Source organism: Aspergillus bombycis (assembly GCF_001792695.1).
Source record: "Aspergillus bombycis strain NRRL26010 chromosome Unknown contig00043, whole genome shotgun sequence".
In the NCBI taxonomy this organism is placed as follows: Eukaryota; Fungi; Ascomycota; class Eurotiomycetes; order Eurotiales; family Aspergillaceae; genus Aspergillus; species Aspergillus bombycis.
Genome location: NW_019170045.1, coordinates 115,374 through 140,860, shown reverse-complemented (window position 1 = coordinate 140,860; position 25,487 = coordinate 115,374). Strand labels below are relative to the sequence as shown.

Genomic DNA, 25,487 nt, shown 5'->3' with positions numbered 1-25,487 from the left:
CGACCTTGCCGCAGATACCAATCACTATCGGTCTCAGTAGACAGCCCTCTTATGCCTAACGTTCAGCACCTTATAAGGCCCGACTTAGTGCTGTCCGGTCAGGGAATGAGTCGCTCTCTGGGGGTCCCGGGGCTTCCCGCCCGTAGTACAGAGGCGAGAGCCGCTGTTCTACTTTACAGAGAAGACCGCACATCGTCCAGATACATCCTAGATACCATAGCTATGCCATTCGAAGCTGCCTTGTCCCAACGTGACAACACTCCTCATGTCACGAAGCTAGTCATTCCTATCACACCTCGTGCGAGGTGGTCATATTGTAGGAAACAAGTGACGCATGAATGTTGCAGCTTGGCAAAAGCCTGCTCTATTTCGAAATGTGTCTCATAGACGAGAAGCCTTGATAGATGTTACGCCCTTTGGGTCTCCGAAGTTGGGGTGAGTCGGAAGCCTTCACCCGGTGATCTCGATCGTGTCGTCGCTGTGTTCTTTCTTCGGCGTGCTTTTATCACCGGAGAGCTCCAGATTGGGTGGCTGCTCCGGTCGCTGCGTCTTCCGTGTGGTTTTGGTGGTCCTCTGGGATTGGTTCGAGGACGGTGTGGGCATTCTAGGTGACTTCGAGATGACGCGTATAGACTTCCTCGCAGGCGATGCAGTTCTTTTGACCCCCTTGGACAAAGTCTGATCGACAGAATTCATGTTGGCCATGAGTAGGAGAAATAGGCGATAAGCTGCAGCGCATGCGAAGTAAAACTCGGGTAATCTGGAAATATCGAATGTGCGGTGCCGTAACGAACATACCGTGAGATAGAGACCCTTTCCAAGTAACATAGCCAAAATTAGTTGAATGCTCGATATAGCCTCCCATATCCGACACCCAACTTCTATGCAGTGAATCATGTAGGCAAACTTGGATTTATGGGAGGGAAAGCGACTATAACAAGTCTGGAACAGCCAGCAACCCCAGGCAAAGGGAACTTTTTGTCGACAATCATACTCGAATATGTCTTGCGGAGTAGGGTCGGTGAACTTCTGCCATCCTTTGCGGAGGCACATCTGGCAAGCATTGCTTTCAGGGTGGTGTCGGTCGTCTTCAACGGCCGTACAGTGAAAAAAGCCCGAATTCTCATCAACAAATACATGCAGCCGGTCAACCCAGAATGGCTTCAGGTTCCCATCGTCGTTATACGGATTCTTTTTAAGCCACCGCGACCAAGAATCGATGATATCCTGCCCATGCTCCGCCTTGCCCAAAAAGTACTCCCGGTGTTCCACTCTGCAGAAACAATTGGGCTTGCACCGCAAATTTCTCAGTTCAGCGTGTGCTAGTTTCTCGAGTAGTCTGTAGTCTCGCAACGCAGGGCTTTTGTTGGAACTCCACTTCCGTAGCTGACATTTGCTTTGATGCTGTTGAGTGCGCACTCTTACATTTCCCGAGTGTCCAATTTTATAGCACGGGCTCTGGGCTGATGGATCATAGAAGATGTATGCATATCCTTTCTTGGATTCTGTCTCTTGGGCTCCGCCCCACCCGCAGATTACATCGCGGATAGCGAATATAATATCCTCAGTGCTACATGAGTCTGAGATGCGTTCCGGTCCAATTTGTCGGTGCTCTAATCCATGATCGGGATCGGAAACCTCCGTCCTTGGTGTCTCTTGCTGACTCACTGAAGAGAATGGAGACTCTGATCCATGCGTTTCATCGTCTGACGAATCAGCTGAGTCAGGTCGTGCAACATTTGCAGACGTCAAATCAGAGATTTGCCCATTGGCTTGGGCTTGACCGGTCGTAGTTGGGACATCCACACGTGTTGCCGGTGAAGAGACTCCATCATCCCGCTCGTCATCCGAGATTTCTATATAGGGCGCATTTGGCGGGATCCATGTCGGTCGCTCGAGCGAGGTCTGACTAGAACATATGATGGGGTGTGAACCATTGAGTGCCTTCGCTCCTCGAGAGTAATGCTCCAAAAGCCATCGCTGTGGGTTTCGGTTCAAAGTCTCTTTCGTCCCTTCACGGAGGTAAGCCTGTACCGTCTGGTTTCTGGGTGAGGCAGATGCGGACGATGATTGGCTCTGTCGCGACAGCTCTCGCACTTGCCGTCGAACCACTGCAGCTCGCGTGGGACTCTCGTCCACAAGATGAGCGTTGGAGTCGCTTTCATCGTCCGGGGAATTTCCAACTAGATCTGGGGAAAGGTCAGGGAACGGCCCAGCCTGACTGGAATGCGGATCGGAGCGCAATGGAGTGGAGAAGGCCATTTGTCGAGGAAACAGTATCAGGCGATGCGTGAGTTAGTAATGTACTAGTAGTATCACCACGACAACGGCCTGTCGGTGCTTATTATATACACGAAGCGACCGGGGGCCCGTAATTCCCATATGACAGCCTGGGTAGTGCCCTGCCCTGACAGAAGGCTGTGCCGCGAACCCGGACCTTGCGTGATAGCAAGGGTCCTGGCATGTTTACTGGCAGGATATGGCTTGGAGCATGGTTGTCGAGGTCACGGGGCAGTAGTTCAGACACTGGTCGCATATCTTTGCATGCGCACTTTGCCTGTTCTGATCCCCGGCGCATATGCCGCATTGACTCGCTGTGGCTGAGCTTTGGGATGTAACAAGACTAAAAACAAAAAGCAGTACGATTGGAGAGATCACAAGTCCTCTGTGGCTAGGCCCGAATAGGCACGTTTGCGAGTCGTGCTCTGTTTGCAACATTTGTCTTTCTCAGGAGCCTGAGGCAATGACCACTTTCGTCGCACGCCTTTTTCTGTTGTTCTTTATTTTTAGTTCTTCTCCTTTTTCTCTCATTTTCTTGTTGCTGTTAGTCCCGATATGGAAGGTAACGTGGTTCACCTGCTGGGCAAGATTGATCAAATGGTAAAATTATGCAGGGTTACCCCATACCTGGCTACCTCTCCATCCTTTTCCTCCGTTTTCCATTTTGTGTTGTTAGTTTGATTTCCTTTTCTTTTTATGTCTATACTTATTTTTATTTTTATTTTCCCCCTTTCCCCAGTTTCAAGGTCAACCTCCAGCCACCGGGAACAAGGTAGGGCTCAGCCACTGGACTGGACCCCTGGATGAAATCTCGGTTCTCGGTCCGCCAAGCGCTCTTATCGGATCCACAAGCAAAAATCTACCGACGGTCCCTACGGAGATGCTTCAACTAAGTATCAAAAATTACTAGCAGGAGAAAGAAAGATCGGGATCTCCCGGTCCCATCCGAATAGATGTACACAGGAAGCCTCTGATACGCCGTCAGGGCAAGTGGGTCTCTTCAGGGTCGTCTCCATTGCCAAATATGTATTTCTAATTCAGTTCTATTTACATCGCTCGTGGTTTCATCGTGGAACCATATCTCGTAAGGGAAAAAGGCTGGTGTCACCGGGCAACCACGCCGCGGGATGTAACAAAACAGCGGAAGGTCTCCGATATCAGTGCGACTAGTTTTGCACCTATCGCAATTGCCACAGCGCTGCGAGGATGGGTCTCCGTCGTGCGATCAGAGGGGCCCACGGTAACAAGGGAAGGTCCCCGCGAGAATTTAGTTGACCCAAGAGTAACTGAGCACGGGCACCTCAAAGGGCGCGGCAGTACAAGTCGCATTGAAGAACTCATCATGCACGCAGTTCAACGTGAAATCGGTGCTGCCGGAGTAGGTAATCTTGCTACCATTGGCGCACTCCAGCGCATGGCCACCGCCCAACACGTAGTCCATACGGCCAGTCGATGTCGCCTCGTTGGAGCTGCCGTAGAACGAGACGATCCGGCCCAGGCTGCGGTCTGCATATCCGCAGTTGGACTCGCCATGGGCAATGTCGTGAATGCGATAGCCGATGTATGTATCGCCGCAGTGCAGGCCATCCTCAAAATCGATCGCCAGCGTCTGGGGAGGGCCGTAGCCCCAGGGCTGATAGTTGGGCATGCCCGTGTAGCAAACGTTGACCATGGTGCCATTGCACGTGTCCGGGTTAGGCTCGCACCAGTCCCGGCCACAGAGACAGCCCTTCGCGTTCTTGTCGACCTCGCTATGAATGCAGTCCAAGCTATCGGAGCCATTGAACCAGCGGAAGTTGTCGACCGTCCAGGTCGGAATGGGACATCCTTCGGGAGGGGTAATAGAGCGAGGAGTGAGGGATCGTGTCTCGACAGACCGAGCGGTCACCGAGGCGGAGAGCGCCAATAGGCTGGTTAAGATGGTCGAGAACATGGTTCAGCGAGTGTAGTGAATTGAGATAAGTGAGAGGCTGCGCGGGATGAGAGTCTGTGATGAGCGATCAGGAAGCCCGAGCAGCGATCAGGGCGCCTTTTATAGACATCCATGGTAGCATTGAACCTTCTGTGACAAAAATCTAGAAGTCGGGAACGAGTGGCTCGAGCGAGTGGGCTGGATTTTGCGGGATGCAAGTCAGCCCGCTGGACCCTCTCCTGCTGAGACCGAACGAATAAGTGAAAAGGGGCGCGAGACAGTTGTCTTTGGGTCGCCCAAACCATTGGCGCGACCGCGGCGAATGCCGGGTCTTGGCAATGGGATCATATCCGGTTCTTCAGCACGAAGCTTGGTCACAATTATCTCAGCATCACCAACACCTTCTCGTCTTGCACCGAGACTCCAAACTGAACCCCAATACGAGGTCCCGGCCGTGACATTCGGCCGCCTAGCTGCAGTAGCGGGGTGACTGTCGTTCAATGCAACGACCATATTCCCGAAGAGACTCAGTGGTACGAGTTCATTCTATATTTAGCGCCATGTCTCTGAGCTGCAGGATGCAGCTTGTTAACCCTGCAGTGCAATCCTCCATCTGGCACAAACCGCGAAATCGTATAGCCATAGTTAGGGCATTGGGTATGCCACGTTCCGCTATGCGATGACAAGAGCCCTCTGAAGTCGTTCGACCCGGTCTTCGACCGGTTTTTCTCCCGAAGTAGATCCCTACCTGAACGGAGCTACTCCAGTGACGTCCCTCATTGGAAGTATCGGACAGGGAAACTTCTCACGGTGGTCCGGTAATTGTCCGTTCGGAGCTTGCAACCTGTTATTCTTGGCTGTACGGACGATAGCCAAGGACCCAGACTGACTAATCAGCCTGGTTGGAAGTGCTTCTGAAGGCAAAGCAAAGATTTCTTTCGAACGAAGGGTTTGCGCTGCCGGAGACCGTGACGTCATGATTCATCATGTCAGGCACGGCGCAGCCCTAAGAAGAGGATGTTCTTCTCTTCTTCTCCCTCTTCTACTACTTCCTCTTTTCCTTCTCTTCGGTCGCCTTGCCTCGTTTGGCTTTGCTTTCCTGATGTGCGGCCAGGATAATTTAGTACAGTATCACGCTCATCATTCACTCGCGGGCAATCCTGCCCTAGGGATATTCCTGGTAAGTCCGAACCTTTCACCAGGCAAAACGTCCCACCGACCGCTCATCGCACGAGAAGTGTGGACACACACCTAGACCAGATACTATGCAGGCATCCGAGTGCCAAGTTTTAGAGAAGGGGCGCAATACTGACACGGAGATCCAATCAAGTAGTGGTCGACCAAAGCATCTATCTAGTCAGGAATTCTTGTCTATGAGTAGTCGGAGAAGCACCTCTCTTGACTGGGAACGACGCGCCAGATGGAGCAACAGAGTTACCATCGTGACCTGCTCCATGATCTACTTAAGGTGATGCGATCGGTAGACGACTCGCATGCCCAAGGCCTATTTGATTTGCTGCGGGCGGATTCGTCCGCAGAACAACTTCGGTCTTACATTGACCGGGCCTTGGATGAAATCCAGATCTCCGATCACGATGATCAAGCCATCAGTAGCCTTGAACATCTCCGGGAGAAAGTGAATGTGTCCAGTGGAGCGCCACCGTCTCGGCCCACGGTTATGGACCTCAATTATCTGTGTGATATTACACCCTTCCGCGTCCCCGCCAAACCGTGGACGACGGTGACGAACGACGACAATCTGGTGTCCCATCTAGTATCCTTGTATTTCACTTGGGACTATCCCTTCTATGCTTTCGTTGATCAAAGAGCGTTCATTCGCCATATGACCCTTGGAAATGTCGACTCCGACCTTTGTAGCCCGTTCCTCGTCAACGCTCTTCTCGCAAACGCATGCGTAGGGACTCTTCTACTCCCCTCCCTAGCACGTTACGGGTGATACTAACGTCACGGCATGGGACAGTATTATTCGCAGTACGCCGAAGCGTATGTTGTGCCAGGGGTCGTCGCCAGCAAGGGACGCAATTTCCTGGCCGAGGCGGAACGATATCTCCCAAGTCATCAACTGGAAAAGGGTGGCGGGGTCCGGCTGGCGTCATTGCAAGGGGCATTGCTCCTATATGAAAGGTAGGTAGCCACTCCCCCATGCAGGAAGGATCCGGAGGGTAAACGTGACCGTCCATTGTATGGGCACCAGATACGCCATGTCGGGAGAGGACGACCTCGGCTATACAATGCTCAATCTTGCGATCGAGATGGCGGAGGCACTTGGCATCATCAACCGGGAGCCGCTCGATCTCAGCAAATTGCAGCTGTCCGATGAAATGATCACATCCGTGAAGCGAACGGCATGGGGGGTATTCCAGGTCGATACGTAGGTCTCTCTCCACTCAGGGTTGTCGGTGTTTCCCAGCCCTTCTGAATGCGCGACACTGATGTCGCCGCGACCACAGGGTGGTTCATACCAACTTTTTGAAGCCGAGCCGGGTCTCCAACGTCAGTCTCGACCGTATTGACCCGAACGAGACCGGTTCCGGGGACGTATGGGTTCCATATCCGACTGACAAAAGGCCGCGACAGTCATGGCTCAGCCAATATTTCGATGAAGCCTGCAAGCTCTCGTATCTTGCCCGTGATATCTCACATCACCTCTACCATGAGACCACCACTGAGACGGACCAATATCGACAGAAACAAGTGTTCTTCAATAAGCTCCGCCAGTGGGAGCGTGCCCTCCCGGATAGCTTCCAGGTGGTTAAGAGACCCCCGCCGCATGTGCTCCTACTCAGGTTCGTCGCTCGTCTGTCACCACTGCCCCCGCCGTTTACTGAACAGGTGGACTGCTGGGTGTAGGATGCGGTATCATGTACTCCTGATTGGCCTGGCACTGGATGGCTTCGGTGTCCAATCATTCTTCCTGGGGTCCGAAGACCAACGACGCATGATGGACGAGGCTGCCAACGCAATCAGTCTCGCATCCGCGCGAGAGATTTCGGCTCTGGCACGGATTCATCGGGAGGAATACGGTATGGAGCGCGCTCATCAGTTCGCTACCTATGCGATGATGCTTGCTCTCTTCACCATGATCGACGACCCTTCCTTTGACGTCCTCAGTCACGACTTCTTATCGCTCACAAGCGCATTCTCCATCACAGCCAGTCGGTCCCCAGTGGGCCGCTATCTGTTCCACATGTTCCGCCAGTCGGTTCGATCTCGAAACCAAGAGGAGCGGGTCCTACAGTCGGATGCAGTCTTCGACGAGGTGAAGGAGCTCTTTGGACGTCACCCTTGGCCCCCGTTACCGGATCGATGGGGTGACTATGCCGACGGGCTCGAACGGTACCTGGGAACCTTCTCCGGCGGTTCCTGGAACTGCACGGCCTCCGGGGTCCGTGACATGCTGGAAAAGTACGAACGTCTGAGTCTGGGGAACCGCGGCAATTCCCACCCGCGTCGGCCGTCCTCGCCGAACGCCGGGTGGGAGCCTTGATCAAGTCTCCATGCCCCCGTAGTCGTCCCCTTTCTGCTTTGTCCGTGGTTCATCCGTAGTCACATCAATCGGCCCTCCGTGGTGTTCCTTCCCTGGGCAACCTGGGTTTCGCCGGTAGAGACATGTATCCTCGCACGCATCGTTTGTCTAGCGATTGTGCTACTCCTTGTTTGTTGACCACCGTTGTATATTAGCCCCTCGCATTGTAAGATCCCCAAATGAGGCGACGTGATGTCGCAGTTATGATTTGACCTGACTATGTCTGGGTGTTTCGTCGTGGTCAAGCTCACTGTAGGTACCTCTTCATACCATCTCTGGAGAGATTTATCATGTGCACTCCATGTGACCTGGCGAGGGATGGACCACGTGATTACCGCAATTGGAAAGAGCAACACATATCCATCCATGATCCTACGGGTAGTCCATTGTGCTCCGGACCACGAACAGCATGACCATACTCATTAAACCAGTATACTGCGTAATGTTCACTCGAGTTCTTGTTAAATTCACGCATGATGTTCTATCTAGGGACTGATCGAGGGCCATGTCTCACTGGTTGACCTACGGACATTTATGATACTAATATGCCGTAGGCAGATATATAAACTTCGGATCGGAGTGGAGCATTACCCATTCATCTACACAGGAGGTCTCCGAACACATACATAAACTTCCGGCCTCCGAAGTGACACTCTATTACCCCTATTACGGCATTTCAGACGATAATTAAAGGGATCGGATCACCTCTGTCGAGATCCTCCGCTAAGCAATACTGTTCCCGTGGTTGGGCAAGAGTTGATTATCTCGGAGATCCCGCCGGGAAGATCATCAGCCACGGGGACGGAAAATCTTCCGAATGCCGAAGAAAAACAAAATGAATGACGTCAAGGACATCCGACGTCGTCCCCGCAAACAGTCGAAGATCCCGAACGTGCAAAACATGTCGGATATGGACTTCTTCATCCACCACAGGCGTCAGGTTCACGCACGAGCTTCCTGGCGATCTGTGGAAAACTATCTCCCCTGAGGGAAAAAAGAAATACAAAAAAACAAAAAAGAAAAGAAAGAAGAAAAAAAAAAGAAAAAAAAGGGGACGGTAGTAGTTGGGAGGCAAAAAAGAGAGACCATCATTGACTCTGGTGGGTCTGGAACGGATAAGTCGGCAGGAACGACTGAAAAAAAGTAACAGAAAAAAGCTTCGTGAGGGTTCTCCATTTCGAATCATTTCTAAGCCACAGGCAGTAGCTGTTCGTCATACTCTCTAGAAGGAAAATTTTTCTTAGTTCGTTCTGGGGTATTTATCTTCTGGCCGCCGGGCGGATTTGGTGCATGTCAAGCGTGACCACCGGACTCCCTCCTCCCTCTCTCACCAGCGGTCAAGATGGTCTATGATCCGAATGGGGACACGGCCATGGGCCAGAGCAAAGAACGATTGGAGTCGTCCGACTACGCCGAGAGACCCCCGACTTCCGGCACAACCGATTCGACCTCCACCACCAGCTCTGTGGATTATGACCCTCAGTTGCATACCCTTCGTTCGCGCGCCACCGAGGTTGATCTCGAACGCCATACAACCAGGGCCTCGGATGCCCTGAGCCGCATTCACACCCAGCGACTCCAACATGCCCTCACCGTCGGTGAAAGCGTCAAGTCACATCCCTCCAAGGCCCCATTGCCCCCATTTGGCGCCGGAAAGCCCTATCCGCCCCTCTTACCGGCTCGAGAGGACTACGTGGTGGAGTTCGACGGGAAAGAGGATCCCTTATACCCCCAGAACTGGCCGCTGAAGAGAAAGTAAGTGATGGAATTTTTCCCCCCGTGTGGTCCACCCGGTGGTGCTGGTTCGTCAGCGGTTCATGTGCTCAACAGTCACTTTGGTGTTCTAGAGTCTATATCAGTGCCATCCTCGCCTTCACCAGTATTTGCTCGACCTTCGATTCCGCCATCTTCAGCGCCTCCAGCAGAAATGTCGCACAAGCGTTCGGCGTCGGTCTCGAAGTCTCCACGCTGTCGAGTTCCTTGTACATCATCGGGTATGCGTCCGGACCCTTGATCTGGGCTCCCATGTCGGAACTTCAGGGCCGTCGCTTACCCATCGTCATTGCCATGTTCGGATTCGGCATCTTTAACATCGCCGTCGCCGTCGCCAAGGACCTGCAAACCCTGATGATCTGCCGTTTCTTCTGTGGGATTTTCGGCAGTTGTCCGCTGGCCGTCGTCGCCGCCGTGTTCTCCGATATTTACGACAATCGCACCCGTGGTGTCGCGATCGCCATCTTCTCGAGCACGGTGTTCTTAGGTCCCCTCCTCGCGCCGTTCATTGGTGGTTACATCAATATGTCCTATCTGGGCTGGCGGTACACCGCGTATATCCCGGCATTCATGGGGTTCTTTGCGTTCGCCCTGAACGTGTTCTTCTTGAAGGAATCATACCCCCCCGTCATTCTGATCAGCAAGGCCTCGGAACTGCGCCGTCGGACCAAGAACTGGGGCATCCATGCCAAACAGGAGGAGATTGAGGTCGACCTGAAAGACTTGATCATCAACAATTTCTCCCGTCCGTTGCGGTTGCTTATCCACGAGCCTCTGATCCTCGCCGTGACTATCTACCTGAGCTTTATCTATGGCTTACTCTACTGTTTCCTGACGGCCTACACGCTGGTGTTCCAAGGGGTCCACGGCATGAACGCGGGCCTGGGTGGACTGCCCCTGTTCGGTATGGTCGTGGGTTTGTTCATCGCGGCGGGATACATCATTCTCTCCAGTGGAGCGTACAATAAAAAGCTCGAAGCGAACGGGGGCATCCCCATTCCCGAATGGCGTCTTCCGCCGGTGATCCTCGCGGGAGCGCTCTTCGCAGCGGGATTGTTCTGGTTCGGCTGGACGGGCTTTACCGATAGCATCCACTGGATTGTACCGACCCTGAGCGGTCTCTTCACCGGATTCGGACTCCTGATCATCTTCATCCAGCTGTTTAACTACCTCATTGATACGTATCTGATGTTCGCCGCCTCCGCCATCGCCGCCAATACCTTCGTTCGTTCCTTGGTCGCGTCCAGCTTTCCGCTCTTCTCCCGGCAAATGTTTAACAACATGGGGATCCAATGGGCGTCCACGCTCCTGGGCTGTCTGGCCGCGATCCTGGTGCCCATCCCCGTCATATTCCTCTTCTTCGGCAAGCGACTGCGCATGAAGAGCAAGTTTGCGCCCATCTACGAGAAAGCCGAGGAGCCGATCAGTGACGAGAATGAAATTCTCGCCGAGACCAATGGGCCCATACGGGAATAACATGCGACAATCCACAAATAACTTCACGCCTATCGTCCCCCGTTAGATACCGCGGCGTATAGAGGGGGTCTTAATCCCTTTGAAAAAAACAAGCAATATACCCCGAATTTGTCTCAGATAATCTTAGTTTAGCATCTAATGTAATCATAGCATCTTTTATTTCATACTAGTCGAGACTCCGACACTTCATGGACTTCGAGATCGTTGATCCAATACAAGTACTAGTAGGCACCCACACTATGCAGACCTCTACATACATGATGTTGTGATTTGAGACGAAAGTCACCCGCAATTGGGCCATCCAAGTGTTGGTTTTCTCTGCTGTCACATCGGATATCAAGATGTGTCATTCCGTTGACTACCTCTGGATAACGTAACGCAGGTGTCTAGCCCTGGAGACACGGTAAATCGCCCATATTCCCGTACCCTACACGGTTACATCACAATCCCTGCTGGCCTGGACAATTGTTTTGAAACAACATGAGACCAGGGGGTTACACCGGAGGGTACAAGAATGATATCGCATTGCCGTTACCAGCAGGCAACCCGCCAGGAGAACAAAGAGAGGTATTTCATGTCTTATATCATAGGAGAGACTCATCGAGGGTGAATCCGTGGATACTACAGGAGCACGTAGAGTTGGGAGTCCATACCGATTTAGCCTTCCTATCTATACAGTCTAACCGCCAACCCTAAGGACCGATCAAAGGAAGTGATACGTTCGGTACACAGGATCTCATTACGCGGCAACGGCCAGACCTTGCCATCGCCAGGCCGTGGCATATAGTTGGTATGATACTTGAATCATTGCGCAAGCCAGTCATAATAAATCCATGATCCACCACTTACAAATGACACAGAATGAAGTCATATAAAGGCTAAGCAATTTTCCCCTGTTCGTGAGGCTTACCCTACCTCGGGCAGCGGACCTAGATGCATTCCAACTCCATCGGTGGTCCTTGAGGTTAGCGGCACCCCGGGGCCCAGATCTTTCGCTCAGCAGCTGTTGGAACACTGACAGGCATTGGGCGTACAGCGCCAACATCGGAAGCCAAGTCGACCACAGAGATTCCTGCATTGAGCCGGAGTCAGGCCACCACATGCTTGCGTCGCAGATACAGGGGCTATTGTAGTTTCTTAGTGCAAGCCCGGTACCCTAGTGATGATGCTTGAGCACCTACAAGAATTGATAGAGACATCATCGGGGAAGGAGGCATCCTGGGGGAAGGCCGTGTTTTCCGTGGCCTGGAAGGGCTCTGTCGCAGCGGCAGCGGCCAGAGTGGCACAAGCGGCAAGGAGAAGTGCAACCTTCATTGTGAGGAGTTGGCGATAGAAAGCAATGCTTGGGATGCTCGTCACCAAAAGAGTTACTCAATTGAGCAGTACTGACAGCAAGTGCTGTTTGATGGGGGAACTAACCTGTATTTATATCTCGATGATGATGTCTGTTGGGTGCATGTGCCAGACATGGCTATAGAAACCATGCCATTATCAAGTGACAGACCCCCTCAGCCCGCACTCGACAACATTCTTGTGATACATAAAAAGGTTCTAAAGGCGTTAACTGCGGGGTTGGAGGTCTCCAATCCAGCTCATATGCTTGGGCTTCTAACCAACCCGGCCAGGTGTAAATGAACTCAAGACAAGCCCGATCACGACTATCCCGCTATGAACTAATTACTGTCGCATTCATATCTAAGTGATGGTCGCATTGCTCCCTGTATCTGACGTATAGGCAATTCCAGACCCACTGCATGCGTCAAAGGTATCGGAGAAAGGTTGTCTGATCGTGGCTTCGAATCTTCTCTACACATTCTTTCCCGCACTTTATGTCACTGTTGGAATACATATCTCGCGTCAGTGGCGCAGTCCACTCCCTGGGCACGAACAGAACGAGGGGTCCATGTTGTGCTATCATGGTCCTTGAAACCTGAGACGGTCTCATGATATGCCTCGTGGCTCGGGCATGCAACACGGCATGAGATTACCACTAAAGTGGTTTCGAGGGTAGATGTTGATACCTTTACTTTGAGGTTTCTTAGTCCCCAAGACATTGACGTTGGGCATATTGTTTGCATGGGTATCTGTTTCCAGATGTCCACATGATGGCCCTGCTTGTGTGAATTGAAATGCTCCGTCATGGTTTGGGGAATGACTTGTAGACATGCCGTCATACTATGAAGACGTAGTATCGCTCTGCATATTATTCCTTTATGGGTACTCTTGTGTCGCCTCAAAGTACCACAGTTACTCACTCGTCGGACCGTCATATCTAACATTCAATCGTAATTTATACTCTTGTTGTTGCAGCCGGTTCGATCTGTATGGCATGAATCTCTTGCTCACTACCCCTGACCGGTTGACTGTCAAGCCATTGTTTCCTCAAATGACAACGAGGCTGTAGTCGTGTATCAGCTGAGGCGCTTTTGCCTTCATACAGTTGGTCGTCCAGCCCAGGTCACCCCCGCAGGCGCTACTCTTTTGCCCCTTTTGTACTCTCCATAACAGGACTCTTGGGGAGTAAATCCTTCGAAAGAGCACCCACTGGTAGGGATCTTCAATGTGGGAGAGGTGGAAATGCGGCACGGTGAATTATCTGTCAAAAGCATATGCAAAACATGAACTTAGGGGGGGGGGGGGCATTGATGGTGGGTCATGGGCCACCGGATAATTTGCAAGCCCCCTCTCGTAGATCGTCACTCATCGAGTCCACCCATGGAAGGAATCATCTGCCATGGCGGCACAACATCGAACTCGGCATACGGAGAGGATATGCGGCGGGGCAAAGAGATACGCACTGCAACGGTGACACCAATTGCTCTAGTCCTAGATGTCCAGGGACCTCTTGGCTGTAGCATATAAGGGATACCGTGACGTCGGACAATATTCAAAAGTAAGGGGAATGGTATATGCAAAGAATCAGCCCGTTGATATAATTAGGGCCATGGGTTGTACAACATCAACAGCCGTGGGGCTAGTCATACCCTCCTTTAGACCTAAGCTGGTGGTCAGAGCTGATGGTAACACGAATACGGCACGGCACACGGTAATGTCTCAAAGAAATAGACGGCACTTGGACTCCAGGGTTACATGCATATCCCTTGACGGACTGGCACGCCGTCCACTGGGTAGCGCATAAGAGACAAGCAGCAGCGACAGATCCGTGCGTACGTTTTGCCGAATACTGATTCTTCCTTCTTACCCCTCTGGCTTCTCTCCCTTCATTGGGCGATAGAAAAAATTCGCGGCGGTTAAACCTGGATATTGTAGCTGAGCGGAAGACGAGCCTCGAGGTTCATCGCCCTAACCAACGTATATCCACATCATGACTGGATGAAGTCACATAATACCATGGTCTTCAGATTCCAGAAAGACTCCACCAGGTTCACGATGGGGATAAATATCTCCTTCTCATCGTTGACCGTCCTCTTACTTAATTCCATGCCGTGAACACCTCTAAAACTGGCCAGGGGTAATCGACATACATGTATATTCACCATTTTGGTAAAAATGCTCCTCATTGAGACTCGCGTGGCCCTATTTGGCATCCTCGGCTTATGCTCCCAGGTTGCTCTCCTTGCCTCCATGCCGAATCTCGCCTCGCCTGCTGCGGTTTCGGATGATATAAGCCCTGCCGACCCGATAAGCCCTCTCACGGATGGGTCGGTAAAGGCAAGTCTTCATCCCCACTACCGCTGTACCAACAACGTGGCAATCCATTTGCTGACTGGATCTGCTTCAGGGAACTTGCGTAGGACGTTTCCACGATAGGCGTTGCATTTGTGTTCCTTTCCACGTGTGCAATTGTCGAGTGAGTGCAGGCCACTGCGTCTGTCAATTGTAGGTGTGGGAAGAATCATTTGAACGAGGTAGAGTCGAGTGTGTCGTTGGTTTCCCATGAAGGCCTGGCAGGAAGTTATCAAACTCTGAATGGATCTTTCTTGTTTTTTTCTTTGCTTTTTTTTCCTTTTTCTCTTTTCCGTTTTGTTTCTGCAATTATCCTCTTCTATGACTGACTGCCCCATAAACTACTAGTACCTGGGCTAGACGTGTGATATGGAACAAGTAAGAGAGTGACTGAGCTACTGCGAGAGTACGGCGGCTAGTACCATGAGCCCTCTTCGGCGCTTGTCAAATCAACCGGTGCCGGTGGCCTAAGCGCAGGATGCCGCGAAGGCAGATCCTTGTTTCTCTTATGCATCGACTCGGAGCGGGGCAAGCAAGATGAGGCGCCGATTGCGTGATCTACCCCCGTTTTCTGCTTCTCGTTGGAGCGCTTCATGTTCCACCCTCCACACAACATACCATCATCAACCATGGTTACCACTATTGAGCCTCAAGAAGATGCTGAAAGGCCGTTGCTCGCCGATTCGCCAGAGCCAAACTATGAAGCCGTAGCAGCGCCCGCGGGCGCGTCGGATGGAGCGCCTCGCGCCACGTTCCGGCGAAACCTGGGGGCCATGGAAGCATTTGGCATCGTCATCAGTATCGTGATCGGTAGTGGGGTCTTCACATCTCCTGGTGCTATCGATACGAACGTTCCATCACCCGGCGCTGCTCTCGTTGTGTGGCTCGTGGGAGGGTTACTGGCTTGGACGGGGGCGACAACGATGGCCGAACTCGGCACAGCAATTTCCGGTGAAGGTCTGCATTTCCGACAGCAAGCTTAGCTGCTTAATTGCCAGGCTCATAGGAGACTAACCCAGCCTACAGGGGGAGTCCAGCCGTATCTGCAGTATGTCTTCGGCGACATCCTCGGCTTCCTCGCCGCATGGACGTGGATCATCGCCGTGATGCCGGCGACGCTCGCCATCCTCAGCATTGTTTTTGTTGAAAGTATCTACTCTGCTGCTGGGATAACTAATCAGGCGGCTTCGATCCAACACAAGCTTCTCTCCATTCTGGTGTTGATCGTGATTGGGGTAGCCAACTCGATCAGCACAAAGGTTAGCACACGGCTGAGCAGTTTCTTCGTGACGACGAAATTTGCTACAATCACTGGAATCGTGCTTGCAGGACTCCTGGTAGTGATTGTCCATTTATCAAGCACACACTGGGACGGGCCAGCAACGGACTGGTATACGAAGTCGTGGTTTGGCTACCGGGACTCCCTCACTCCAGATGGACAAGAGATCCATTGGAGCGATCTGGCTGGATGGGAAATGCTCGGCCACTATTCAGCTGCGCTTTATGGTGCACTGTGGGCTTACTCAGGCTGGGACAAAGTAGGTATCCGCAGCTCACCGAGAGAATGGCACAGTGGAACTGACACCCCCGACTGGAAGGCTATCTACATTACAGCAGAGTTGTCTGCACCGGCTTCTCAGCTTCCCCTCGCCATTAATATGGCGGTTCCCATCGTTATTCTTTGCTTCATCGCAGCCAACACCGCGTACTACATTCTTCTTCCGTGGAGCGTAGTTTCAACAACAGATAGCGTTGCCGTGGTATGTCCCCGTACTATCTTCCGTAGATTCATGTCTAACGAACGGTGAGACCGCTATTACGCATCTTTTAGGTCCGGTAGCGGGCATTATCGCAGCGGTCTTGATCTGTCTTGTGGTAGCTGGGTCCTTGCTGGGGAATTCGTTCGTCGCCGGTCGCATGGTCGTTGCAGCGTCTAATTCGAACTGGCTGCCGCAGTTTCTAGGAATTCTCGGACGGTTGGGCCTTCCATCCACTGAGAATATTGCCTCTGCACTTTCGTCCGACTTAAGCCATTCGAACGGTAAATCGGACGCGCCGATCAACGCGATCGTCTTGTCTACCGCGCTTCCTATCTTCTACATTCTCTTCGGGGACTTCCGGGCCCTCCTGACCTTTAATGGACTGGGGGAGTACACGTTCTTCTTGTTGACTGTCGTCGGAGCGATCATCTTGCGATTTCGCGAACCAGATCTACACCGTCCCTACAAGCCCTCTATTATTATTCCCATCACCTTTGCCATAGTCAGTGGATTTGTGGTGGTGCGAGGGGCTATTTTTGCCCCTGTACAAGCTTTGGTCCTGCTCTCGCTGTGGATAATTGGAGTGGGATATTATGAGGTCCGGAAAAGATGGGCAGTGGACCGAAATGCATGATGCGCGACAGCCAGAGAGGTATATCGAGCTGGCACGCAAGGGCGATTGGATGAGTTTGTCGTCCGGGACGTATATACATCACGTCCCAACACAGCCATGCCTTTCTTATCCCCGTCTACGGGATTCTGAAGTTGAAAGCTTTGAGTGATACGTCGTCTTCAGAGTACAATTGCCTAGTAGTGCAGAAAAAACTCGATCGGCTGCAGGGTTTCTAGCTATATTGAAAGGGAGGAACCCTCTCAAGCACAAACAGGACCGGAATTGGGTGGAGATGCCGAGCTCGTAGGATTCGTCTGTGAGCAGCCGGCGACAAGCCCCCCCGCGAAATCGTCCACGGCCGCATTGTAGGCGTTACCGCAGTTTGGGTCACTGTCAGCGTTGCATGGTTAGCATCCGCCTCAAACTTAGCTAATAGGTCCATATGGGTTCAGCTTGCCTTGCACCTCCGCTAGCATCATTGAAATATGAGCAGATATCATGAGAGAAGCAGTCCTGTGTGTACACGTTCCCTAGCGCGGTGCCAGAGCAGCCTGCACCACAGCGGCCGTTGCAAGAATAGCTATGCGATAGCCACGCTCATTAGACAGCTGATTTTATGTTTCACGGCGCAGAAAATACGTACTCTCCATTGCCTGCGCTGTTGGCACCGTAATTGCTCCCGACCACTCCAACAAAAGAACAGGTTTGCCCGGCACTATTGGTCCAGGTTGCCGTTGCTGATTGCCCGACTGTGAGGCAGGTAATAGACCGTTTGCCTAGGTTGCTGGAAGGGGCAGAAGGTACGGCCATGCTGGCCAATGGGAATAAGAAGAGTATTTTATAGAGCATAGACATCTTGAAGACTGAGACACGCCTCGGTGCAGGAGCTGAATATCTGTGCAAGGTACCTCAACGCGGCGTCACACGTGTATTTGAATGTGCCGAAGCAATAGTCACATTACAGGCTTCGATCTCCATCAACTCCTTTTTCTTCATTTTAAGCTATTCTAGTACCTGGTATAGATCGGCGTCGTACTCTAGCTGTATACTATCTGAGCATGGGCTCATAGGGCCCGGAGATATTCTCGGAGCCCTTATTCTTCAGGCTTTACCGTTCTCAGGCTCTTGGCCGGTCCATATGCGGGGTCTGCAGAATTAGGGCATGGCATCATCCTTAGTAGAATGGCGATCCCCCGAGCCCTAGCTTGGCTTGCTATATGGCTGTTCTGACATCTTTGGCGCATTGTCCGCCCACTAGCAAGACGTAGCTGTCTTTTCATTGGCGCATTTGCCATTCCAGGCACGGCAATTGTCTGACATACTTGGCATTTCCTTTCTCTCAACCAGTCTACCACTGGTGCCTCTCAATTTCCCACAAGTACACGCTTTAACTAGTGTATGCTGATTGGGAGAAACTTGACGACAATTTATTCTGACTCTCCTATATACTTTATGTATCAACGTGCCTAATAAAAGGAGAAAAGACCCCGGAGGAATATCCGCTTTCGGTCCCTCGCAAAGGCCGCCAATTGCGACAAGTTGCCAGGTGAAAATCAAATTGTAGGCCTTATGTCTCACAGTGCTCCTGATGATTTTGTTTGGGATGCTGTTGGCTGAAGTACGCAGAACGATGTCCGATGCAACAGCTTGGCAGTGGGCACTCTCAAGGTCCTATCTCCGTGATGGAGGCTCGCCCATCCATATCAATATATGCACCATGCAATTTGAGGAGCCCTCCTATCAACAATTTCCATGGAACGAGGACATGTCGCTTGCTGCAAACAAAAGATGTATCGGGTGTGTAAGTAGATAGATAGTGAAACAATTCGCGACTTGAATATTGCTCATCGCTAGTGAGATCAGTAGGGAAAGCGAACGACTTCATACCGTGCCCAACACATTTCACCTGTGGCCGAGGAACTTTTCAGTGAAATATGAGCCTCTTCAGCAACAGCCATCCCTATATCGCTTCTCCCATTCCTCAAATTTAAGCCGTTGTGGGGACCTCCAGGTCCTTGCATTATGAAACATCTGGGGCTCCCAAGTGTTGCGGGCTCAAACAGCTGCGATATCCCCAAGTTCCAGGACTGTCTCACAAATCGTACCTCCATATCTATGTAGTCAATGAACCTTACCTACGGCCACATTATCATATGAGTATTGCGTTTTATTGATAGCCAAATATCCAGAATACATGCGCAGGTGATTGATCACAATGGTGGATAAAAGAATTCACACGTCTGCTTCTTTTCATTCGTTTTTGTGCTGAGTCCTATGGCTGCAAAGTTATCCGGTGGCGGCGCATTCATAGTTATAATTCGCTATTACCGAGGCATGCGTAAATAGTATCGCTGGGTAGTGATACTGCGCGAGTTAGCGATGATCAACTGCTAGGTATAAGCGTATCGTCGTATTGCTGGGACTCGTTTGTCCCCGGGTGTTATTATCGGCATAAGGAACACTATGGCTGTCTGCACAATCGGACTCTCCAGGCATTTTCTAGGAGCATTAGTCCATCTTAAATTTGGCTCGGCTGTCGGATGTTCTTCGGACGCTATCTTACCTGGCATATTGTGCCTGAAATTTGAGCCCTGCGGTGGTGAAACAGGATCACCTCGGATAGATGAGTGATCGACAAAGGCACTTGAATATACCACAGTCTATGCCGGTGAAGATAGTGAAAGCCCGTACTTTCAGCTCGATTCAGTATGAAACAGCTCTTCCGGGTGATCATGCACCAATGTCTTCAGGTTACTGGAACACATAGTTGCCCGATATGCCGATTATTCCATTGCTCAGAGGTATTTAAACCAGACGGCCACGCATCGTGGACATCATCAAGATCATCAAGCAACCATCTCATCACTTTACATCACAGTCAATCTATTATTCCCCTAGGTTATAAACCAGACCGTACCGTCAAAATGAAGTTCTCTATCTCGTCTGCGTTGCTGGTCAGCGCCACACTTTCCTCCGTTGGCAATGCCGCTTTCCCAAACGTCCCGGAGACGTGTTTGGAGATTCCCCAAGTCCTCGGCCAAAAGCCCTTCAAGCTGATGCAATACTTCCATACACAGGTTTGTGAGAAGGCCAATTGTACTGCCACAATCAACCAGCACAATCAGTATCTCCACAACAACGTCCTCCCACAACTCATCCAGGACGTAAACACCAAGCTGGGTGTGTCCGCCAGCGAGCAGGCATTGTACAACCAAACGAGCACCCAGCTCATTGCAGCAGTGCAGAAGAGCTGCGCAGCTGAAGGAAACAAGCCTCTCTGCAACAATCCAGAAGGGCTGTTTGACTATGGCGCCTGTGCGTTCAAAGCCTCCCAGCCAATTCTGGAGAAGCAGGTCAAGCAACTTTCCAGCTCGGTTCAGCTTACTGAGGAAAAATGCCAACAGATCAAACAGCTGGACTCGGACCAGACTGCATGGTCCAAGACTCTTCCTGGATACATTGACCGATTCGCCGCGATGTGCGAGAAGGACAACTAGAGGTAGGTATTTTACCGAAGCACAACTGTCTCTGTGATAATAATTGCTAATTGGGTGTAGTTGGCTGTCTTGTTGTCGATCCTCCCGTATGGAGCCGACTTCTGAAGCTGTGGGGACACAGCGTTAGAAGTCCGTTCCCATGAGGTGCTAGCCAGACTTTGAGAATATTTATATGTACCGTGTCACTCGTTAAGATGTTAGTTAGGTCACTATTGCAAGCAATGATTGAGATCCAAGACAGTGTCAAATTGTCTCTCCCCGTGTGTGAATGTCTTATAACCGTGTCGTTATGCTCTCTTGCAATGAATTCGATCGAGTCATAGTATTGACTCACCTGTATCGAGTATAACAAGCAGACCGAGCTGGTTCAAGCAGCCGATGAAATCCAATTATCTGAATATCAAGCATTCTGCTGTCGATATCATTGTCCATGTCACTAACCCCGGTTCTATCATACGAGCCAACAATGGGCGGGGTTAATTGACATGCCACCCTTTTTGCGAAGATATAATAGATTCGCTGATAATGTACTACTGTAGAAAGCACAAGGCCTTTGTCGACGCAGAGTGGGATTAATATACACATAAAAATACAGCGCTTCGTTTCCTTACACTATTCTGAGTCGTCCGATTGAAGAGTCCGTCCATTGATAGCCAGAAGCTCGACGTTACTATCATTGTCATGAGTGCCTGCTCAGATCCGGGCTCAAGTAAAGCAGCGACTTACAAGACCAGAGTTGAATTACCAGGGATAAATGGAGGTGCGCCCCTTCATTCTTTGTGAGCATGACGCGTACCAACAGTTCAAGCAAGGAGGACTTACCTTGCACCATATCCGTAGTGACTGCGCTCGCGCCAAGCAAAAACGGTTAGTAGAAGCTCCAGAGGGTACTCGCGCATAAAGAGATGCTTACGGCCCAAAGGTAAGGAGAGCCTTTTCACCAAGGCTCATACCAAGAATGCCAACCTCCCATCCTGGTGTATAGTTAGTGGAACTGCCACGAAGCTGATAGGGATGGCTATGTACATACCTTTGATGACCGTGCCCATGCCGATCTGGAACGTGAAGGGGATTCCTCGCTTGATACTGCTATCGAACCTGAGCGAGAGACATGATTAGAAAGCTATACAAGAATCTCCTGTGGGTTGTAATATATCTGGCGACCTACCGACGCCCGCGGTTCCATGATCGGGTCGGATCATAAAGATAGCCGTGGTAGTGGACCGTGACCATATCGCCGGCTTTGGGGTAATCCACCCCATTACCGGGGCGAATAATATCTTTAATGAAGTCGATGATACCCATTTTTGCATAAAAGTTGAACAACGAGGTGGACGACAGGAATCAATCCCACGAATTGTTCCAGCAAACATTGTCGGAAGACCGGGGAAACATCCCGAGGGTCACGTGGCGGCCTCCCCACGCGTCTTCCTTCTGAACCACAACTATGCGGTAGGAGGAGGTCGTCATTTTATCTCATTGACCGTGGGAATGTTGTATCTATAAAATCCAGGCATCCGTTCGTCTATGATGTGCGTGTATTGTGAGGTAAAAGCTTATTGAATGCTTGTCGCGACCGTGAATCCTATCAGAGGGAGACACGAGGTTGTATTCATTGAGTATCCTAGAGGAACCGTACCAAGAATATCGCTAATTAACCCAGTGGCTGCTGTGTTACCTGGTGTCCGGTTTTCTTATGTCGAAGGGCCAATCACTCAATTTTCCCCGTCGATGAGGAAGGATGGTCGTGGAAGCTACTAGGTACTGTTTTGGAGCATTATGAAGATCGTAGATAGCAAAGCAGGTGATGGCGCTTCGGGTACCGATCTCCAGGTAGTAGTTGGAAATCGTGGGGCCCAAGTTTGTATCTATTGAAGGACATTCCCTATGCGAGGAACCCAAGAGCTAAGCTCTTAAAGTGGAGCAGTCGGATGGTGTCCCCTTTAGAAACCCTGTAAACTGCAAGTGGGGCCTTATGTCTTAAGGTATAGGATGAACCCAGCTGAAGGATGAGCACTTCCCATGTCCGCTGATAGAAGGCAAAGCAAGGAGTTAGATTTCACATTTGTTCTCTCAAGGACGCCGATATATCAAGGATGGAGTACGGAGTACATACGTAGAAGTTAGGGTTGACCAGCCAACGACCTTGTATGACTTGTCACTTGGGCCTGTTCACCGCCCACCGCATGCGACATCAAGTATATAAATATATCTGATGTCATGATGAACCCCTTACAACTCCCTGGATGCCGAGATATAATACGATATCTATCCAGTCCAGTCAATCCTTTTGCTGTACCAACATTCACTTGGCTTGTATTAACGTCGATCCGGTGCAATTGACATCATGAAGTCCTATATACACTACGCCGTTCTCCTCCTTGCAGCTCCCTTGGTGACCGCGAAGAAGACCAACCTGCAATGGGCGATATGTGATTCAGACCCTCAGACGGTTCTTCGAAAGCTGGGACTGGGAACACCCGACCCTTACAAGGAGAATCCGATCACCTACTATGACACACAACCCCCGGTCTACATCTCCGATGGCCTCATGTTCCGCACCAAGACCTCAAAAGGCGAAAACATCTCCACGGTGAAAGTACGATTCCAGCAGGAAACCTCCGATGTCCCCGACTCCGCTGAGTGTGTCTGGGATCGCTACGGTGAAAATCCCACGTTTACCTGCGAGAAGCGATGTCCCTTGCGGGAATCTAGCATCTGGTGCGACCAACAAGTCGAGCTCGCGGAACATTACAAAACGGTCAACTGGGAGGAGCTTACGAATTATGGTCCGTATCACAATGCCAAGTGGAAGATGCGGATCGAAGGTTATAAAGCCAAGTTCGATGACGTCGCCGCCGGCTCACTGCACCTGATGGAAATCGAGGCCAAAATACCCAAAAAGAAGGCAGATAAGGCTTATGAGACAGTGACTCAATACTTGAAAAGCCGTGGGATTGTATTGTGTGACCCACAAGAAGGGAAAACTGCCAGGCTCTTCCGCGCCATGGGCTACATTGAGGATAGGGGAGACGATCTTTAAAGAACGGTGAGCTGGTTTTGTACTTGTGTCGGTGCCTCGGAGGCTCTCTAGGATAGTGTACTGGTGGTATAGTATACACTATAACGCCAGAAACCCTCATGCACGATTGAGTAATATGAACATTACAATTACTCATCTCAATTATATCTCATTCGTCGGCGTTACCATGGTATGTCGATTTACAGTGGCTTTGTTTCGAGTGGCGGCTCCAAGAAGAACCTATACCCGCTGCAATTCACGGAGAGTGGCTCACTCATAATTCTCCATCACCTGCTACTAAGGTTACTTTTTCAATTTTCGCTCTCAAGTTTCCTTGAGCTCTGAACATGGATTGATTAGCAGTTTTACGTCAGGGGTTTCGCCAGCCAGGTTCACCATCGCACAAATCGGACCCACCTGGGATGTAGCTGTGGAATGACCTCGTCTTGACGGGTACAGCCGGGATGGAACTGCGTTCGTATATAGATAGACTTCTCCCGACCATCTTCCAGCGGTCTCACTGATCCAACGTTCTCTCCTACAATTCCAACTCAATACTCATAACTTGGCAGCCAAGCCCGTCAGATCGTCGGAAGCATGATGTTCTTGAGGCCAACAACAAAGGGCCAAAACCTCCAGTGGTGTTGACACGGCGTTACTTCGGCGGGCATTTTCTTCTCTGAGTCTCGGTTGGTTTCCGCCTATAGTTCACAACCCTGTAGATATCTTGAGCCCTGCGTGCCCCATCGCACTAAGTGCTGGCGGGACCCTGTGCGTATTAGCAATAGTGACACAATGCGCAGTGCTAACGCTCAAGGGTATGGAAGAAAGTGGCATGACCGTAGCTTCATACAGGATGCGCAAGCTTATCTCAACTGTAGCCATGTTTCCTTCATGGTATTCCGTCGTCCATGTCATCTAATTGTTAATTAGATAGGGTGCTACCTCACTACGACGAGCTTTCGCGTGGCTTCGGGGTTTCTTTCGACATCCAGCAATCTCGGGCGGTGGAGTTTTCTTGGTCGCTGCACGTGCATTCGACGCAGCAAAGGGTCGCCCTAGAGCGATTCTGTCGAGTTGGACTACAATGGCTAGTGGGCAGATGCAGAAGCATGTCTCAGTGTTTGGAGAGATAGAGATGGGAAACTTGCTCTGCAGGCTGTTAATGCGCGATGTGTGGGTGGATTCCTCACGGAGTGTCCATTATGGAGGTTCCCACTCCCATTCCACTAAAAAGCCAATATTGGGTGGCCTCTTGCCTTGCAAGAAATGGCATGTTTAATATAATATTATAGGCGGCGGATTATGACCCACTTAAACAAAATATAGCTGTGTCTTCGGTTCCTTTCTGTTCTGGTCCAATAACCGGAAGAAAATGGGAGACAAGCGTCCTGTGATTTTCCTTTTAGCTGGAAGCAAGCAGATCGAAGATAAGAGAAGGTCAAAAAAATACAAAAAAATAATAATAAAGGTGTCAGGACAGAGCACAGGCGAAGGATTGCATTGATACTAGCTTTCTTTGGGAACCCTATCTCACCCTCTCATATTGACCAGAGCCATAGATCGGCCTTTTGGTACCTCGCTATCTCGCAATTAGCATTGAGTGCCAAAGCCCACCGAATAACATAACACGTTCTTCCCTCGGCTCGGAGGAAATCAGGCGATCTGTTCTTTGAAGGATGTTGCTTGGCAATATATTTGGCTGCTATATAACTCACTGAACTATAGCCAAGACAGAGCTTGATGCTTGGCAAGAGGAAGAATACAATATCTCGGGGCCTTGACCGGACTATTAGCAGGGGAAGATGCCACGGGACCGCAGGAGTGTGGGCCTTCATGAGTGTAGTTGCAGCTGCCATGGGGTAAATGAGGTTAATAGCTAGGGTTTCTCATGTTGATACGAGGAGTAGTTCGGAGATG

General features: G+C 50.9%; 9 protein-coding genes across 9 annotated transcripts; 5 read left to right on the top strand and 4 right to left on the bottom strand.

Annotated features, from left to right (window-relative positions):
• Positions 1-450: 450 nt before the first annotated feature.
• Positions 451-2,262, bottom strand: ABOM_005589 (GIY-YIG nuclease family protein; the record flags this gene model as incomplete). The annotated part of the gene is made up of 1 exon (XM_022532718.1): positions 451-2,262. The coding sequence occupies one exon, from the start codon at positions 2,260-2,262 to the stop codon at positions 451-453; it is 1,812 nt and encodes a 603-aa protein (XP_022389109.1).
• Positions 2,263-3,547: 1,285 nt separating this feature from the next.
• Positions 3,548-4,213, bottom strand: ABOM_005588 (uncharacterized protein; the record flags this gene model as incomplete). The annotated part of the gene is made up of 1 exon (XM_022532717.1): positions 3,548-4,213. One exon carries the CDS (start codon positions 4,211-4,213, stop codon positions 3,548-3,550), a length of 666 nt encoding a protein of 221 aa, XP_022389078.1.
• Positions 4,214-5,612: 1,399 nt separating this feature from the next.
• Positions 5,613-7,700, top strand: ABOM_005587 (transcription factor domain-containing protein; the record flags this gene model as incomplete). Its single annotated transcript, XM_022532716.1, has 5 exons — positions 5,613-6,107; positions 6,174-6,337; positions 6,408-6,584; positions 6,664-6,999; positions 7,064-7,700. 5 exons carry the CDS (start codon positions 5,613-5,615, stop codon positions 7,698-7,700), a joined length of 1,809 nt encoding a protein of 602 aa, XP_022389110.1.
• A 1,381-nt stretch (positions 7,701-9,081) lies between these two features.
• ABOM_005586 (MFS transporter) lies at positions 9,082-10,988 on the top strand (the record flags this gene model as incomplete). Its single annotated transcript, XM_022532715.1, has 2 exons — positions 9,082-9,494; positions 9,587-10,988. 2 exons carry the CDS (start codon positions 9,082-9,084, stop codon positions 10,986-10,988), a joined length of 1,815 nt encoding a protein of 604 aa, XP_022389111.1.
• Positions 10,989-15,304: 4,316 nt separating this feature from the next.
• ABOM_005585 (amino acid transporter) lies at positions 15,305-17,069 on the top strand (the record flags this gene model as incomplete). The annotated part of the gene is made up of 4 exons (XM_022532714.1): positions 15,305-15,632; positions 15,702-16,213; positions 16,274-16,435; positions 16,485-17,069. 4 exons carry the CDS (start codon positions 15,305-15,307, stop codon positions 17,067-17,069), a joined length of 1,587 nt encoding a protein of 528 aa, XP_022389077.1.
• Positions 17,070-17,308: 239 nt separating this feature from the next.
• ABOM_005584 (uncharacterized protein) lies at positions 17,309-17,903 on the bottom strand (the record flags this gene model as incomplete). The annotated part of the gene is made up of 2 exons (XM_022532713.1): positions 17,309-17,438; positions 17,692-17,903. 2 exons carry the CDS (start codon positions 17,901-17,903, stop codon positions 17,309-17,311), a joined length of 342 nt encoding a protein of 113 aa, XP_022389079.1.
• A 2,069-nt stretch (positions 17,904-19,972) lies between these two features.
• ABOM_005583 (uncharacterized protein) lies at positions 19,973-20,545 on the top strand (the record flags this gene model as incomplete). Its single annotated transcript, XM_022532712.1, has 1 exon — positions 19,973-20,545. One exon carries the CDS (start codon positions 19,973-19,975, stop codon positions 20,543-20,545), a length of 573 nt encoding a protein of 190 aa, XP_022389112.1.
• A 612-nt stretch (positions 20,546-21,157) lies between these two features.
• On the bottom strand, positions 21,158-21,850 carry ABOM_005582 (FKBP-type peptidyl-prolyl cis-trans isomerase; the record flags this gene model as incomplete). Its single annotated transcript, XM_022532711.1, has 6 exons — positions 21,158-21,215; positions 21,272-21,313; positions 21,368-21,388; positions 21,459-21,519; positions 21,576-21,643; positions 21,714-21,850. 6 exons carry the CDS (start codon positions 21,848-21,850, stop codon positions 21,158-21,160), a joined length of 387 nt encoding a protein of 128 aa, XP_022389084.1.
• Positions 21,851-22,892: 1,042 nt separating this feature from the next.
• Positions 22,893-23,588, top strand: ABOM_005581 (uncharacterized protein; the record flags this gene model as incomplete). Its single annotated transcript, XM_022532710.1, has 1 exon — positions 22,893-23,588. One exon carries the CDS (start codon positions 22,893-22,895, stop codon positions 23,586-23,588), a length of 696 nt encoding a protein of 231 aa, XP_022389080.1.
• Between the last annotated feature and the right edge of the window lie 1,899 nt (positions 23,589-25,487).